At 52.6% G+C, this 18,752-nt stretch overlaps 1 protein-coding gene across 2 annotated transcripts in view; it reads left to right on the forward strand.

Annotated features, from left to right (window-relative positions):
* The first annotated feature begins 6,240 nt into the window (after positions 1 to 6,240).
* The window catches only part of LOC115383763 (neuropilin-2-like), a 56,518-nt gene continuing 44,006 nt past the window's right edge, over positions 6,241 to 18,752 (forward strand). For both annotated transcript variants that reach the window (XM_030085936.1, XM_030085937.1), the window contains exons 1-2: positions 6,241 to 6,586; positions 14,561 to 14,738. In XM_030085936.1, the coding sequence (XP_029941796.1) occupies positions 6,511 to 6,586; positions 14,561 to 14,738 (254 nt within the window). In that variant the 5' untranslated portion in view covers positions 6,241 to 6,510. The remainder of the gene's footprint in view (positions 6,587 to 14,560; positions 14,739 to 18,752) is intronic.

Raw genomic sequence — 18,752 nt, forward strand, 5'->3', positions numbered from 1 at the left:
GCAGTGTATTCAGCCAAGGCTGGCTAAAAGGCTAGCCCGTTTGGCTTCTCATTTATTCCTTTATCCTGCGTATCTGGGTTTTTATATTCCTCACGACAGTGTCTGAGGACCGGAAGCTACTTAAGGCGGATTAAAAGAGGCCGATCCTCCAGACCTCGCGGTCTCCGGGTCCCAGTCGGCTGCCGTTTGCCGGATCCGGTCCATCCCGCGTCCGGCGGCGCGTGTCAAGGTCAATCAGCGGCACAGGGATGCACGGAGAAGCAAATGTCATTAAAGTGTGCGGGGTGCGTGCGTGCGTATGTGTGTGTGTGTGTGTGTGTGTGTGTGAGGTGACACAGGGCTTCACTTACACGACTAACACAGATGTTACCTTTGTGGTCAGAAAGCTATAAGTCAATTAGGTTTTGCTAATGGGGCCGAGTGCAGAGCCGTCTCCAGCACACACACACACACACACACACACACACACACACATGCGCGGGTATTGATAAGATTACCATGGTAATGTGAATGCATCAGGGTTAAACCACATTAACTGAGCCGCCTTCTTCAAATCTCTTTTTTTTTTTTTTTTTTTTTGGGCCGACGAGCCAAAAAACAACCAGAATTGAGGAAGGCGGCTTTTCCTCCGTGTCCACTCTTATTTCTGCCTTCCTCTCTTTCTTTCTCTCTTCCTTCGCTTTCCCGTCGTCCTGCAGCAGATGCAGAGCAAATCTCTTTCCTTTGTGGCGCTTTATGCCCACGTCTTCCTCTCTTCTCCATCTGTCTCCCCGGCTCTCCTTCTCCCGTCTTCATCGGTTGCCATTTAATTGAATTACTGGCGCTCTCCCTCTTCAGAAATGAAGGCAAAATGTTTCAAATCCGCTCAGTCGGGCTCCCTCCCGCCCGTCCCTCTCCGATTTGACATTTTGTTTGTTCACAACGCGCCGAGGAGAATGTCATGGATATTTAAATAGGAAAAATAACGGAGAAGCAGCAGAAAAAACACCACGATGCAATCAAATAATTAAAATCTCTCTGCGGTTCCGGTCTGATTGTGAGCAGAGTTTGAGAAAATGCTCAAACGAATGAGTCAGTGATGTTAAAAAAATCTGAAAAGGATCATTGATCGCCATGTTTTGGCTCATGAAAGCAGACGCCCTGACAGCTTTTAGACGTGGTTAGCGCAGGAGGGAAGGCCTCCTTTACTCAGCGTTTTCGAAAAGTTGCATCTTCGCGAAATGTGGAATAACCGTCACTGCGAGCCTTGAGGTTCCTTCCCGGCGAGGATAATGCGAACAAATCCGTCCGTGCGTGGCGTGAACGCCCGGCGATGCACTCGGCGGTGTGCAGGGTGTGAAAAGTGCCCGACTTCCTCAGAGAAAGACACACTTCTTCTTTTTTTTTCTGGTGTGAGAAACAAAACTGTAGCTCCTGGCCGTGCGACGCCTTTTATCTCCCTCCAACAACAGCAAAAAAATAAAAAAGAAATAAAAGCAGTCTCTCTCGTTAGCATGCACTCGTCCTGCAGTGTTTCTCTCCCCCGGTTTGTCAAGTGCTGATCTTCCCTGCGAGGCCCGGCGATAAAGGCCCCGCAGAGTAAACAAGGCATGGAGAATGGCCCTCTTGTCTTTTTATTATTGCCTCCTAATGCAGCTCTCGGTCCTGCTGTGATGAAGCAGGGCTTCAGACCCGCAGACACCGTTCAGAGGGCGCGTGCACGCTCCCGACGCCGCCGAAAATCTGCTCATTTACATTTACCAGCGAGGAACGGAGCTGTGCTGGCCTGCACTCATCTGCACGTGGCACCAGGAGCCTGGACTGATCCCCTCCCCAGCCGGCTGGGTGCAGTGGCCCGCCCCCGTTAGGCTGAGCTGTGAACTGCACGCGAATCGCCGGATCCTTCAGCACCGGCCCCCCAGCCGCTCTGCTGTCTGCTCAGATTCTAGCAAGAGAGTCAGCATTTGTGTCGGAGCATAAGAACCGGACCAGAACCCAAAGAACAACGCTTCAATCTCAGTTTTCTTTCTTTTTATTCCCCTCCCTTAAACAACATTACTGCATTTCTGTGTCGCTCTCCTCTGCGTCTGCAGCTGAAAGTGTTTTGATGATTGAGCTGTTTGTGGGATTGAAAGTAGCGCAGAACACACACATCAGGAGGAGGAGGAGGAGGAGGAGGAGGAGGAGGAAGGCAGACAGACAGCAGATGTTTCCATACAATCCAGCCACTGAGAGCACAGCGGTGGCAAGATTTGTCTTTACACTACAGTAAGTTGAAGTGTGTGTGTGTGTGTGTGTGTGTGTGTGTGTGTGTGTGTGTGTGTGTGTGTGTAATTATTACCTTGGCGAGGGCATGCCCGTAGCCTGGGTGGCCCGTCAGGAATGTGACGGCGGCAGTGAATCTGGAAATAGCAGCAGATGGTTTGTGATCGGTGCCTCGATCCTGTGTTGGGGAGTATTACAGGTTGTGTGTGTGTGTGTGTGTGTGAGTATGAGAGAGAGAGAGAGAGAGAGCTCACAAGATAAAGATCAGTTGAATTTTTAATGATCCCGTGGGGAAATTGGGTCACTGCAGCAGCGGCGATGAACAACGAGGAGATAAAAATACAACAAACAGAACATTTTGAAGATTAAAGGAGCAGCCGTTTTAACACGGGGGGGTTCAGTATCCTCTCCTGGAGCTGACCTCATTGGTGTGTGTGTGTGTGTGTGTGTGTGTGTGTACTCACTCTGATACTGGCAGTGAAGGTGTCTCTGTAAAGAATACCCAAGAAACTCCCAGTTTGACCCCCGGCTCTTGATGTGCTTGCGGGGGCCTAAAGCTCCCCCCACTCACACACACATTCACACACACACACACACACACACACACACACACACACACACACACACTCACACACACACTCACTCTTCAGATGCTGATAGGGTCAAGCCCAGGCTATCTCCAGCTTATCTCCCACTGTTAGATCTGAAGCTGTCTGTCACTGACGAAGAGGAGGAGGCTGGACGCCTCGACCACGAGCAGGAAGGCGGCTGGACTCTCACACGGCGATCGGAGAGCGAGGGAGGGGGGGGGAGGGGGCGGGGAAGAAGGGGGTGGCAGAAGTGGGGGTGAAAAAGAAAAAAGAGGGAGAGTTATCACTCATGCTGTCAGTCTCTGGGGCAGGCTGTGATAAGAGAGGCAGTATGCTGGTGGCTGGTATCTGTCTCTTCCCCCTCCACACACACACACACACACACACACACACACACACACACACACGCACACACACACACACACACACACACACACGCAGGGCAGAAAGACCCTGTTGTGTTCCCCTTCACCGCCCATGAGTGAACACAGGCGCAGGTGTGCTGAGGTGAGGAGCTGCACTGTATGGCAGCCATTTGTCGACTGTATTTGGGTTCAGAGCGATGGCGGCGGCGGCGGGGGGGGGGGGGGGGGGTCCAGATGGTGAGACCTGGGGGCGGTGGCGGCAGGAAAACGGGGTTCACGTGCTGGTTAAGTGTTTAAGTGTTTGATTTCACTGCCGAGGTACTCAGAGCGCCCGTGACGCCGAGGCGTGCGGGGGTCCGGTGGCTTCTTTAACCCGGCGCTGGGATCAGGTCGCAGGCCGGCCCGGATAGTCGCTTCGTTTTCGTCGTTCGCAGCAAAATTTCTTTCCGTATTCTGTGGTAAATGTCGCGACTCCTGCCGCTTCTTTTTCTGACGACAAGAACCTTCTAAAGAGTGTTTTCTTTCTTCTTCTTTTGTGGGTCTGCGTTTCGCCCCGCTGAAGAGGACTCTGAAATAACACCAAATAAGCAGCTCGCAGCTATAAAGACTTCTTGTTCTGGTCGAATTGAAGTCATATGCGGACGCAGAAACTCTTAATAAATGCCAGAGACCGCAGTTGCTTTGCTTCGCAGCGCCACTCTGCACTGCGCTAATCCCCTGCTGTTGTTCTCCAGCTAACTCGAACCACGCCGCGTTGTTCGTCAGGCTTTCGGGGGGGGATTTTCACTGACAAACACGGAGGCTTTGATGACCATCCAAACATATGAAATTCACACAAACTGCTTCTTTAATGTGAATTTCATACCTCTAATGTATGCCAGCCACGTCGTTTTCAGCGTTTCTTCTCTTTCTGTGGTAAGTTAGGTTTATTATGAATGTTCATACCGGGTTACACCACAAGGTGGCGTCACGAGTGGAGGAGAAGCTCTGGTATTGTTTTTTGAACATATGTCATCCTCAGACATGTCATCAGATCAATAGTTTGATTGATTCTGTTCGTGCGGACCCCGGCGTCTGTATCTCTAACCCCCCCCCCCCCCCCCCCCCTTGAGATTCGCCCAAACATGTCCTCTCTTTCCGTGTGACGCCCGGCCTTCATTAGCCATGCGTTGACCCGATATTCCGAGGTGTGGGGGGTTGAAAGAAGAAAGTGGGGGGTGGAGATGTTGACAAATGGGAGAGGAGAGTATCAAATGACCCCGGGGACTGAGGGTGAGGGGTGGGGGGGGGGGGGTTAGGAGGACAGAGCAGAGAGTGACCCAGTGTTGCGTGAAGGTTTTATACCGCTGTTTTTTTTTCTTTTTATCCGAGGGAAGGTCACCGCAGAGGTCAAAAGAGAGAGTTTATACGCCTCAGACGGCATGCGTTGGCACACTGACGGGAGTAATCCGGCGGAGGTGTCCTCCGTGGCGGCGCGTGGGCGCACCGGTTGGTGCACAGTGCGGCCCGCCCGCCCGCCCGCCCGCCCGCCCGGGGGGCTGGGATTAGCCAATCGCGGGCGAGCCTGACAGCCGCCGCGCCCCGGAGCCGGAGGTGGGCTTTGAAATGAGTGACAGGCGGTACGAAAGCTGCGAGAAGATGGCATCTCGTCAACACCGGGGGGGTTGGGGGGGGGGGGGCTGACAGTTGACTGAGGTGACAGACAGGCAGGCAGTGACTTCCAGACCTGTCAGGCAACCTTCTGTCAAGGGCGTTGGGATCTTTTGTTTACATCTCGCTGCTTCCGCGATCCGCGGAGAAGGAACAAACAGGATGCTACGTGGAAACACCCCCCCCCCCCCCCCCAAAACGTACGAGGTACGAGGAGTCAGAGCTCCTACGTTGCCTCAAAAAGTTTCCCCAAGTGTCCTGACCTTTCGGAATGCACCTAGCTGTTCCAAATAAAGATGCCAGCGAGGCTGCGTGCTGCAGCTCATTATACGGCCGGTCCCTTACATTACGAGGTAATACAAGCCAGAGGCAGGGCGCCTGGGCCGGACGCTGCAGAGGCCTTTCTCAGCAGATTATTTGGGCTCGCCACTGTGTCATTACGCAGCCCGCCGCTCTGTATTTAGGCCTGTTGATTGCAGGGCAGAGATTGGGCAGGGCCGAGGTGGGCTCTCCCTCCACTCAGCTCGGGGCTTTGACATTGGCCTTGTCCGTTTGATGTGTGCTTGTGGCGAAAGGCGGCCGCGTGCCCGCTCGCCGGCCGTGCCACCGCCGAGCCTCCGAAACAGCCCGGAGCTGCTGAGGGGTTTTAATCTGGGAGAACTGCTATCTGTGGGATCTTCTGAAGGGGGGGGGGGGCGTCTGTTTGTGTGTGTAACGAGGAGAGAAATGGGGGGGGGGGGGGGGGGGGGGGGGGCGAGAGGAGAGAAGCAGATAGAAAGGGGGAGAGGGCGCGTGGGCGGTGCACGTGCCCCCCCTCTCCCTCCCTATAATCGGCGACCAACGGAGGAGGCGGAGCCGAGGCGCCGTGACTGTAACGCGATAGCTGCTCGGCTCAAAAGCACGATCCCTCTCTCTCTCTCTCTCTCTCTCTCTCTCTCTCTCTGACACACACACGCATACACACACACTCCACACACACCTCGCAGACGGACGCAGGACACAGTGCTGGTGTGTGAGCGGAGCGGAGCGCAGGCTGCGGGAGCTGGCATGACACTCTGCGCTCCTTCAGCACTTTTCCCCGCTTCTCCTCTCCTGTTGGAGCCTCACGTGCGCAGCGGCTCGGACCCCCTGGCTGAGGCTGGAGCCTCTCGCGCTTCCTCTCGTGGACGCTCCGCGTGTGCGTAAAAAAAAAAAAAAAAGAAAAACCAGGCGGGGGACTGTGGCGGGGAGAAGGACGCACCCCGGAGCCGCTGTCCGGACTCTCCGAGGCGCGTGCAGCAGCGGCGGCTGAAGCCGCCCGGCGGAGGAGCGCGCGCAGGATCGATCACGGAGTTGGTTTATTCCCTGGTTTCTTTTTCTTTTCTTTCTTTTTTTTTTTTTTTTTTTTTTTTGGATGAGCTTCAGCGGCGCCTCTTCGCCAAATGGACAGACTTGAAAAGGCGGCGTTGAAAGGAAATTATAAATTTCCTCAATGACATGTAGCGGGAGCGCAGCTTTCTCCAGCAGCGGTTTCATCAACATCTCGGGGTTTTCCTTCAAGTGCTTCGGTCCTTCCTGCCGCCGGCGGTTCCTGCTCCGACGCGGGTGTGGATTTTTGGTTTCCTCCGAGGTGGGAACAGCAGACACTTAACGCTCTCCTGCAAGTTTCCACATCATCCAGGATGGATTTTGTGTCATCGCTGATTGGATTTTTAATGGCGATGTGTCATCTGGCGCTGGGAGTCACGGGAGAAGGGGGTGAGTTTGACTTGCTCCTTCATTTGGACGCACGCGAGGTTTTCCAACCACAACAAACCAAACGGATTCGAAAACAACATATTTAGTAGAAACCGTAGATTTCATTTAGTATTTTACTCTTAAAAACGACACCCTTTTTTTTTTTTTTTACCATTTGAGCATGTTTCCGATTGTTCCGTGTCCCGTTTTTATTTCCGTGCACATCTGGCGCACCGGAGGATTTCTCTTTCTGCTCTTTTTTTTTTATGAACGCGGAGGAGCGGATCTGGATGTGAGGGGTGTACGAAACGTGCGCACAGAAATGTTCTGTTGGAAATAATGTGGGAACCGTGGCGGTGATCCGCTCAGCCACTAATTAAGACCAGTTAGACGTTTTAAACTGAGGGAGTCAGATGTTTTCATCAAATATTTAGAAAACGGAAACGGAGATCTGTGCCTGTGTAACTGAAGCCAGCAGCTCCGTGGCCCGAAAATGAGATAATTTACACAGTCAGGGACGGGAAGCATGTGCAATCTGACTTTAATTGTGGATTTAAAAGGAATAAATCGGCTCGTGTGTGATGAAATAGGCGTTCGGGTCGTGCGTAATTTACAGTTTTCCTGGTTCCTGGAGATGCGTGCGTAAAAGCTTCACCATCATTGCGGGGCTCGAGTTATTCAGTCACCAGTGTGGCAACCAGCACGAGGCTGTCCCTGACTCTGCCCTCGTGCTCTCTGGGGCTGCCTGTGCGGGCTGAAGGCTGTGCTGCAGGCGGCGGCGCGCCGGCACCTCCGTGCGCTCTGGGCAGGCAGATCACATGAAGCAGGAAGGTTTTCAGAGCAGGATGAGCGGCAGGACAGGAGCCATCCAGACGGCCTGGATCCAGGACCTGACAGGACGTCCATCATGCTGTAAAGTACGGGAAGAGTGGCGGAATCAGCCAAACCGGGAGCATCTCGGCGCGCGGTGCGTTCCGCTCGCTGACGAGCACCGAATTGATCCAATTCATCAAGCGTTGCTTTTCATGTCACCAGAACCGAGTTCTCACTGTTTCACCACCGGTGGCACATCTGGTCATTTCAGTTTGGCGTGACCAAGTGAAACTTTTTTTTTTTTCTTTTTCCTGTCACCTCGTTCAATGTCACAATGTGTCACGACAGGATGTGCGGGGTTTAGCTGCCTCCGCGAGTCCGGTGCTGCGCCTCTGCAGCACGCGGACCGAGGAGCCGCTCGTGATCCCATGATGACTGTTGAGCCTTTACGACCCCCCCCCCCCCCCCCCCCCCCGACCCCCTCCCGCTGGCGCGCCTCAAAACAAAAGCCTCCACTTCACCCTCTTCCAGGCTACTTCTTTTAAACAGGACAGCCATCCCGACCGGCCGTGCTCACGTTGATCAGAGACAGATGTGGGCCTCTTGGCAGGCATCAGGCAAACAGGCTGGATCCTCTCTCTCTCCTCTCTCTCTCTCTCTCTCTCTCTCTCTCTCTCTCTCTCTCTCTCTCTCTCTCTCTCTCTCTCTCTCCTGCCAAGACACTGCACCACATGTCCCTGCCTCCTCACTCACTTCAAGAGCCACATTACACATTTCTGCCGGAGGAAAAGGGACAAACCGAGCACGAAGAGGGAGGTTTGGAGTCGGAGGAGCGAGGGATGCCTGCAGAGGTGCAGAGTCACTCTGAAAAGCAGGCGAGACATCGGGCGGCAAAGCAGGGAGCAGATCGGGGGGGGAGTGGATTGTGCCTTCTAACAGAGTGTGAGAGAGGAAAGGGCAACTTCAAAGCAGGCGGGGGGTCACGGAGTTAAAATGGCACTGGACTGAAGGGGGGGGGGGGATCACATTAAGGCTTCATGAAGTGACACTATCATCTTGGGTGACACAGCTGAAGTGGGAAAAATCATAGCCGGGGCCCTGACTGGAGGCTGAGGTAAAAGACGGTGAAGAGGAAAAGAGAAGAAGCTCTGTTACTGAATGATTCTCTCATGAAAGTCAAGTAGGTTTGGCGTCGCATTAAAGCCTTTCGCTTTCCAAACAGTTCCAGCTTTTTCTCATGATGGACTCCATCTGGGTTTATACAGATTGATGCTTTTGCGGAGCAGCAGAAACGTTTCCCTTCGATTGTGCTTTCCACACAGACGCACCTCGGAGGGCGTCGGGACCTTTCCTCGATGTCAGAGTGGATGAATCCTGCAGATGTTGGAGCTGGGAGAGTTCCAGCTGCCGTCGCACTGAGACTTCCACTCCACTTGTACTGTAATCCCCGTAGTTTGACTCCGGTGGCGTGTACATTAATTACTCCTTTACCACCGGCATTAATATTCAAGCCATTAAGCAGCTCATTTGCATGTTTATTGAGTGGGCGGCTGTGCATCCTCTTCACCCACAGTATCATCGCCGAGTGCTGGATTCCTATTTATTCAATCATTTCCTGTCCAAATGTTTGCCGCCGTCTCGGTAAACTTTTTCTCGTTTTCGTCCGTCTCTTTGTTTCCTCTCGCCCTCCTCTCCTTTAATTCTCTCTGCGTTTTTGTAATCTGCCCGGCCTCAGAGGCATCAGCTGAGAAAACAAGGTCAGCCATTAGCATTCATAGCCAAAGACGAGCGGGAGCGCTGCGTTCAATAGCAGTCAGGTATGAGAGTCACAGGCTCATGCAAAGCCCTGCAACAGCCCCCGCGCCCGGGGTGAAATTAAAAACAAGACCCCCATAAATAAAACAGAGCTGGCTCTTTCAGCCTGTCGCATTAGCCGCATTGGGGGTCTTAACGGGAGCTCAGGGAGAGGTTTAGGTGGAAGCTGGGCGGGCGGTGTGTGTGGGGAAAGGGGGGTAGGCGGGTTGCATTGTCAGGCCCGCACAGCATTCGAAATTTACTGTGATTCAAAGGTTAAAGAGGAGAGGGCGGCATAGGAAACGGCTTTAAGGTGTGAATTTAAAGGAAAAGCCGGCTTCTGAGAGGCAGCTCGGTGTGTGTGTGTGTGTTTGTGTGTGTGTGTGTTTGTGTGTGTGGGAGGCCAGAAATCACCAAGACTCCTGCAGCAGCGCTCAGTTCCTCACAGCTCTCTGCGCCGCTTTCGTGCAGAAAGTCTGACGCCACCACACAGAAACAGGAGAGGAGACATGATACTGTCATCAGGTAGCGTTCAGGATTACCCCCTCCACCCCCCCCCCGCCCCCCCCCCCCCCCCTGCAGGCTCCAGCCACAGCAACCATCTGTTTGCCGGATTGATCCATTGAACCACTGATCAGGATGGCCAGCTCGGTGCATTTAGCTGATTAGCATGGGGCACTTATCCTGTTAGGGAGGCTGGGGCAGGGAGGGGGGGCACGAGGAGGGAGGCTCGGGGAGGAAAAGAGGATTTTGGGATATTATCTGCTTTTGATGTGGCTTTTGTTACTTGTTAAAAGGAAAATCCCTCTTTAAACACGTTTAAGTCTGTTTAACAGAAGCCTCTTGTCTGTATATGTTGCATTCCTGAGCCGAGCGTGTGCTGAAGTTTGGGACTGGCTGCACAGAATCCCCAGCAGAAAGATAAGATTACAAAGTTTTAAAGGAAAAACTTGCAAAATCTATAAAAACACGGAAGAAAACTCCTAAAAACCTCAGCTGTTTTCATTTTAGCTCACACTCAGGACATTAGAATCTACAGGTTTCTGAATTTCTGCCACAAAATGAATGAGTTAAAAATCTTTTTTTCTGTCACTGCTGCAATTTAATGGGGATTCCTCCCCAACAGTATATAAAGAAAAGATAAAAACCTGCATCAGTGGAGCGGCCGTGATATGAAATGCACTAGAAATGATTAAAAATCTTTAGAGTCAAGACTTTTATTGTGGAGTTTCATTACACTCTGCAGAGGAGAGCAGCGGGTATCTGCAGCTCAGGGGGAAATTCATATTCTCTGTTTGTTGGTTTTTCATTTCGACTGAAGAACATTAAACTCTGAGGGTTTCGTTTGTTTGCTTTTTCAACATCTTTCACTCACAAGATGTTTCCTTTTTGTTTGGTTTTATGCATTATGAGATCTCTAATAAGACCATCAGCGTATCATAATGCATGAAGATTTCTTCTAAAGTAACGACTGACGTAAATAACATCGAAGTTTTGCTGAAGTTGCACAAATGACTATAAAGCTCCTTTCCCTCTCTATGAACGCCGGGTCATTTATAAGTGCAACAGTAAGAGTAATTCCTCTCCCGGTGCCCCCCCCCCCCCCCCCCATCCTCTGGTCCAGTCTAGTGTGGAATGGTTGAGATTAAAAGCAGAGAGAGAGAGAGAGAGAGAGAGAGAGAGCCCCGTGCTCCTGACTGAATGGATGAGTGCTGCCCACTCTCCCCTCTTATTCCCTCACTCTGGGTGATAGCACTTTTTAATTAAGGTGGGGAAGGAGGAGTGGAGGGTGGAGGTGTGTGTGCGTGTGAATGTGTGTGTGTGTGTGTGAGGGGGGGGGGCAATAGGAATGATGGAGGGATTTATCAGCGCCTCTCCTCGCAGTCGCAGCTTATCCCAGAGCGTGACGCCATGCTTCCCCGATAAGGCGGCTAATAGAAATGAGAGCGTGCACGCGCACCTGCACGCACGCACACACGCAAGCACGCACGCGCTGCAGAACATGAGCTAAGACATGCAGACATATGCACATTTTCTCAGATAATGAAGATAAAGGCACTCACAGTGGGTACAAAGACGTCTGTGGGCCGCGGCTTGATCAGGAGCGGCGCGAAGAAATGTGCTCTCTCACACACACACACACACACACACACACGTTTGACTTATTCCATTTGTGCACCCCATGTGAAAACAAAGTGACGGCGTTATAAAGATGGAAATACATTTGCAGTGTTTGTTCTGCGTTTTCGGCTTCATTTACGCAAAAATCCTCCCAGAAATAATGAAAAATCAATCCTGCAAACGCTGGATACACACATGCACAGAAGTGTCCTTGTTCTCATGTAATCGTGTTTTAGCTTCTTGCACGGCTGGAGTGCATGCGGCCCGTGTGTGTGAGTGTGTGAGTGTGTGTGTGTGTGAGTGTGCAGACAGATGGGCTCTTCTAGTGGAAGAGACAGTGCAATTCATGAGAGTCGCCGAGTGCTTCTCCTGTGTTACTCATTCAACACCACAACTTCTGTTCTTGTCATTGAAACACACACACACACACACGCGCGCACACACTCATTCATACATATTTGGTGTACTAACTACCCTCCCAGTAATTAGGCAGAAGCAGACGAATCCAGAGTGTAGAACAGTTGTGATGTGTGCGGTTGATGCATGTTGCTGCTGGATCACCGTCCTGACTTCCTCACAAACACGCAGCCATTGGCCGTGTGTGTGTGTGTGTGTGTGTGTGTGTGTGTGTGTGTGTGTGTGTGTGTGTGTGTGGTGTGTGTGTGTGTGTGTGTGTGAGTGTGTGTGTGTGTGTGTGAGCTGACTGACAGAGGTTTCCCTGTGGGGTCAGCGTCTACAGGGAGCCGCTGGATAGCAGGCATGTCTTAATGAGGCTCGTCAGGCTCTGTGCACAGCTCATCCTCGCCGTCCCCTCTCTCCCTCCCTCTCTGCAGCATCCCCCCCTCCCCTCCCCTCCCCTCCCCTCCCTCGCTACATGTATTTCTCCTTCCTCATCACCTTTTGTCACCTCCCTCCCTCCCCGTATGGCTGTCACTCGCCCCCTCTCTCCCGCTGATCAATCTCCTCTTCCTCCATCCATCTTTTATCCTCCTCTTCAATCCACCTCTCCTCTTCTTCTTCTCCGCTTTTATCCTCGCCGCCTTCCTCTCTTTCAGCTCTTCCCACTTTAATCCCTTCTCTCCCCCCCCCTCTGCCTCTCCACCCTATCCTCTTCATCCTCCTTGGAGGCCATTGAATGGGCAGCTCAGGGAAGGGAGAAAAAAAAAAAAAGAGAAAGTGTCGAGGCTGCAGGATTCTCCCCAAATGGCTTAATCTGCCGAGGCCCGGTGCGCTGATAGCCTCCTGCACACCGGAGCCTCCATAGGCTTCCCAACAATGACTGTCTGTCTGCACAGCCCAGCAGATAAAGAGATGAGTGTGTGTGTGTGTGTGTGTGTGTGTGTGGGTGTGTCATTCTTTGCCATCCCTGCTATCTTTTTGAAAAATTTCAGTGTGCTGTTTCTCCGCCTCTGTCGGCCCTGGAGATTGACAGGCCCTCTGTGTGTTTTTTGGAGGAGAGCTTGCGCGGGTGGGCGTTTGAACACGGCAACAGCAGCGCCAGATGTGTGTGCGCGCGCGCGTGTGTGTGTGTGTGTGCGTGTGTACACATTCATAAACGTGTGGGCGTGTGTTAAAAGCGCGCATCCCAGAGCATTGCAGGCATCCTCACGCGCGCCCCTTTTCACATGAACTCGTGCGCTTGTTGTGTATTTGCGTAATAAGCTTTTGTGCGCGCGTGCGTGTGCGTGTGTGTGTGTGTGTGTGTTTGTGCACGTGGGCGGCCGGAGTCACGCACTCGCGTGAAAATCTCCGGCGGCCGTGCGCGCCCCATGTGCCGGCGTGGGCGTCGCTCCTCTCCAGTAACAAAGTGAGGAAGCCATCGCAGCTCTATCAAATGTCAGGGAATCTTAAGTGAGCCTTTTAAGCACAATAGGCGGTGGAAATGTCAACACTTGAAGGGTCTATTACACTTCAAGCCTTTGGTGCCGTGTTTTTTTTTTTTTTCCTTGCTTTCTTTCTTTCTTTCTGTTTCCTTTATTGATGCTTTCACAGAAATCTGAAAGAAACAGGCAGAAATATCAACCCATTTATGTCAAGAACAGCTTCAGTTCAGGAGCTGGGTGGTTAAGCCCACCGTTTGGTCGTGCATTGTTAATAGCAGAGCTCAGTGAGCTGCTGCTGCTTCTTCTTCTTCTTCTTCTTCTTCTTCTTCTTCTTCTTCTTCTGTGTTGTGTTTCTCTTATTTGGTCAACAAATGCTGGCTCTAATATTAAGGATATTACAGATATTGTTCCCCCCCCCCTTTTTCAGTTCAATATCGCCAGGTTCATTACATTTAGAGATCCCACCGGAGAATCGGCAAACACACACACACACACTCACACACACACACAAACACGCATCCAGTGTTAGGTATCGAGTTAAACCACCCCCTGCTGTTGTCATGGAGAACACGTTTCGCCGTTGCTCCTGTAAAGAATAATAATCCCCGCGAATCTATTGCAATGCCGGAGTAATAAAGGAGCCGCCGCGCACAATGGCGTGTGCGAATACTCATATACATGTTCCTTTTGTGTGTGCGTGTGAGTTTACGTGTTTAGCGTGTTTACGGGAGATAACGCCGAGCGCGGGAGCCGCCGCCGCCGCCGCCGCTGCTGGGGCGCCGGCGGAGAATGGGGCCTTTTGTCAGCGCGTTAGCTTCTCATTACAGACTCGGGGTGACCCCCCCCACCCCAGAACCCCGCCAGACAGGCCGTCTGCGTGTCACTTCCTGCCCGGGCCTGCGGAGCGACGCCATTGGCAGGCTATTGTTCCTGGGAGAGCGTGATAGGATCGGGGAATGTGTCCTAATGTTTGCAGATTGGCTCGCCGGAGCAACAATTACACTTGGAAGAACGGTCCCGACGGGGGAGGCGTGGAGATAAGAGCCTGGGTGTGGAAGAGGGGTGAAAGAGGCTCTGTGTGTGTGTGTGTGTGTGTGTGTGTGTGTGTGTGTGTGTGTGTGTGTGTGTGTGTGTGTGTGTGTGTGTGTGTGTGTGTGTGTGTGTGTGCGCTCGCCCAAATGCAGCAGCGATGATCTTTTATGGTTTTAATAGCTCACCCATGAGGTCTCGCTCGCTCGCATTGAGAATCCACAATGGAGAAGTTTTTTTTTCCAATTTCCTCCTAAATTGCCTCCTTTGTTTCACCGTGCGTTTTTGTTTTCCATCACGTCTTCATACGGAGGTGCGTGACGGAGCTCATGGCGAGACGCGTGGAGATGCTGCTGCTGCAGCGCTGCGCGACTTCTAACCAAAACCTGCCGCTTCTGTCTGTCTCCCATCGCAGTGCGGGAGTGCGGCGGCGTGCTGGACGCCAGCGAGCCCGGGTACATCACGTCCCCGGGTTACCCCCTGGAGTACCCGTCCCACCAGAACTGCCACTGGATCATCACGGCGCCGGAGCCCTCGCAGCGCATCGTCCTCAACTTCAACCCGCACTTCGAGATCGAGCGGCTCGACTGCAAGTAAGACACGGCGACGTTTCCTTTTCTTACCGTTTGCTTGGACGGCAGTGCATTGTGGGTAGCAAAACGAACGAAGCTGACTGCACGAGTCAGGGGAAAGAGTTGAAAATGTCTGCTGGCTAGCTGTTGGCCGCTAGCCGGCTAAAGGGGCGGGATCAGTCCGGACCAATCAGATGAGCCGTGTCTCTTCCCCGTCAGGCTTTTACTTCCTCTCTGTCGCGGCTGCACGACGTTGTCCAGGAGTTTGAAAGCCGTTTCCTCTTGGAACGCGGCGATTTTTACACGTTATTATAATTCTCGGCTGGCGGTTTGGCCGGATCCCAAGTCGCTGATGCGTTTTCCACATTCTGACCGCAGCAGGTCAGCTGCCTCCTGCAAAACCTCCACCGTCAGCTCGGCTTCTTCTTTCAGTGAGATGATTATTTATCAAGCAAACAGAAAAGCTCGTCCTCTCTTTTTTTTTTTTTTATTTTATCATCGGTTTGGCCCTCTGCGCTGCAGAGTTCAACCACAGCCTCTCCAGGCCCAATTACCAGGCTAAATTCCTTGCTCAAGGGCACAAGCAGCTGCGGCGTGAGCAGGAAACAGTTGCTCGTTTCCACATCTCGGGGTTCTCTGCTCCGCTTCTCGGTGGACGCAGACGAGCGAAGCAGGTCACAGTGGAAAGAATGATACGAACGGCTCAATAACGATTCCGTCGGCTTTTTCCACTGCTTCAACCGGTGATGCTGAGACAAGGAAACAGACCCTTGGATGTCAGGGGATTCTTTTTTCTCTCTCTCTTAAAATCAATGCAGATGAGGTTGTTTTTCACATTTTAGAAAGTCAAATATTGATTTCTTGGGAGGGAAATATGGAGAAATCTGGAATTCACAAGCAGTCCTGTTCCATCTAGACCAGTGGTTTCAAAGCTTTTGTGTACGTGGGTGTGTGTGTGTGTGTGTGTGTGTGTGTGTGAGCGGGGGATTCAGAGGCCACGGCGCTTCCCTGGGATTGAAAGACAAAACACAATCAGACACTTCCTAAAATCTCCGGCAGATCTGAGAATGTTTTGACAAATTCGAGCTGGTAGAAGATGAGCGCAGTCCCTTTTTTTAGAATCAGCACCAATCTGGACCGTATCAAACTGTAATCTCCCGTCTCTATAGGTCTGACTGTGTGTGTGTGTGTGTGTGTGTGTGTGTGTGTGTCTGACAAGACAAGACGAGGCAGAGCGAAGAGATGGATTGTGAGGAGGGAGGAAAATGATTCCCAGCTGTTGATCTGGATTTAACCGCGCTGGTCAGCTTCCTTTCTCAGAAACATGAATAATCCAAATCATATGTTGCTCCATTGTGTTTGACCTCAGAGGAAGAGGGAAGGAGTCACAGCCTCTTTTTGTTTGTTCTACTTTTAAACAACTGAATCAGAGGGAACGCCGCACTCGGCCGTTTGTTTGTCCGTCTTCGCTCGGCGAATTAAAAGAATTAATAATCCCAGATGGTCGCTCCCTTCGCTGCTCTCTGACAAAGCGCCCGGTCTGGCCAGGAGAAAAACGCCGCTTTCATGAGCACATCAATGGCTCCTCTGGTGAGAGAGGGCTTTGTAATGATTGTCGGTTTCTTTTTCACGCAGCTGAACCAGAAATGTTATTTTGATGTGTCGGCTTATGCGTCTCCAGGTTTAATGTGGGGGGGGAGGAAAAAGTGGCGTAATTATCTCCTTTTTGCAATGCGCTCGTCGGCGTTAGCGCCGGCGTCACGGATCTGCGGCTCGCCGGACTTTCCCCGGCCGGCTCGGCCGGTGATAAGCAGTGTGTGGAGCGGGTTTCTCACCGCCGGGCAGGAGGAAGAGGAGGAGGAGGAGGAGGAGGAAGAGGAAGAGCCTCCCTCCACCCTCCACCGGCAGCCGGGGCTCGCCTGAAGGGGCCGAGGCCTCCGCCTGCCCTCGAACATCCACTCCCACTCATCCCGCTTTCATCCTGCATGTGCGAGGAGTCTTCACGGAGCGTGGGCGGGCATGTGAGGAGCCGTGCAGCCATGTAGGGAAGCGTTGATGGTGCTTCCCCCTTCGTCCGTCCGTCCGTCCGTCCGTCCTGCCCTGATACACCCCATTAGAGGAAAGCATTTATTTGTGTGTGTTCTGTCACGCTAACGGCGGCTCGGTTCCCCCTGCTCCCTCCGTCCTGCGTTCTGCTCTTCCTCCGGATGGATCGCAGCCCCGTAGCGTTGGTTATGGGTTGCTTCCTTTCTCTGCCCGCCCGATTAGGCACGGCAGTGAGAGGGAGAGCGAGCAGCCAGTGGATTTTTGCATGTTTTTCACGGTGTGGAGGAGTTGGGGGGGGGGGGGGGGGGGGGGGGGGGGGGGGGTCAGCCGGAGGGGCGAGGAGGTGGAGGGCTCCGCATCTCGGTCAGGGCTGGAAAATCCGCATGACAGCTGGGATTACGGAGAAAAGACCGGAGCCGTGTTACCTGAAAGATGCGGTCCAGACCGCTGATAGCGGAAAAGACAGAAAACGGAGGGGGATAACGCGGTTATACGGACTGTGAACGGACATATGTTTCTTCTTCTTTTTTTTTTTTTTTTGGGTGGCTACGCTTCCAGAACACACGCAAACCTGTTGGTGTAAAAAACGCTCATCTGCCATCATGTCTCCTCTCGGGTGCTTTAAGCGCTCGTAAAAGTGAGGAAAGTGCTTGGTCAGCTCAGGCTTGCGTCTGAACTCCGGCTAATATCCCCGGCCAGCTGGCGGTTCTCCCCCCCCACCCCACCCCCACCCTCCACCCACCTCCGGCAGGTTCGGGCCGGCGGCGCAGCCAAACCGCCGCTCTGCTGCAGCAATCAAATCGGCGGCCGGCCTTATGCAGGCGCTCCATGTCTGAGGTGGCACTTTAATTCAGGATTTCATTTCAGGGGGAGTCCGGCCGCGTGCCAAATAGCTCTTACCTCCAGGCTGCCAGCCGATTGATGTGAACTAAATGTAATAAAGGCTAGATGAAATATCAGGCCCATATCTCTAATGCAATCTGCCATCGCCGAGCCCCAGGATGCTACCTAGTGATATACCAGGAGCTGAGAACTGGGGGAGATCGAGCTGGAAACTCTCTCTCTCTCTCTCTTTTTACTCCTTTGCTCCATCCTCCTCCTCCTCCTCCTCCTCATCCTCCTCCTCTTTTTCTTGATATATCTCTTTTCTGCCATCACTCTCCCCCTCCTCTAGCCGGAGGAGGTGTTTTATTTTTACACACTTGAATTAAACATGGAATAAAGAAGAATTGCGCACACACACACACACACACACACACACACACTGCAGAAACGACAGTCATTGTAGAAAATCCATTCCTCCCTCTGATGTGGTTTTTATTTTTCTCACTTTTATTTGGTTATTTGTTATTGAGCGCAGCCCGAGGCCCGACGGTTTTATGATCTAACTTTATAACTTCTCGGCCACACACAGATGCACACACACACACAGATGCACACACACACACACCACTACGAGTCCCCCCCGCTCTCCAACCGGCGGCGTCACCAACACACAGCAACGATCCCGCCTTCCTCCGAACGGGGGGTCGGCAGATAGGCGTGGGATCAATGTCTGTTTTCCAGCAGTAATGGGAAATCTATAGGCGATCAGCGGCGGCCGAAGGGAAGGGGGATCCAGCCGGGGAGGGTTCAGGGGGAGAGCGGAGACCGATGAGTTCCCGGGAGGTCACGGCTTTCGGGGGAGTTGTTCAGGATCTAATCGGTCAATATTTGGCGCCCGGCCGGCCGGCGTTCGGGACGAGGTCACGGTCGTCGGCGTCCAGCGGCCGTTACAGCTACCAGAACATACCGATGATTTAAGCACAGTTTGAAGTAGAAAAAAAAAAAAACAAAAAAACCATAATTTCTCACAGGCTTCCTCCAATCAATGTTCTGGTGCAGCTGCAGCACTTCTGCGTGGCGGCTCTAAGTTCTCCGTCTGGAGGAACTCCTGGATGGCAGTCCTGTGCCGATCGGGGTCGATACAAAACGCGCCCGGCGGGGCCG

The sequence above is a fragment of the Salarias fasciatus genome (genome assembly GCF_902148845.1).
Source record: "Salarias fasciatus chromosome 23 unlocalized genomic scaffold, fSalaFa1.1 super_scaffold_20, whole genome shotgun sequence".
Lineage (NCBI taxonomy): Eukaryota > Metazoa > Chordata > Actinopteri > Blenniiformes > Blenniidae > Salarias > Salarias fasciatus.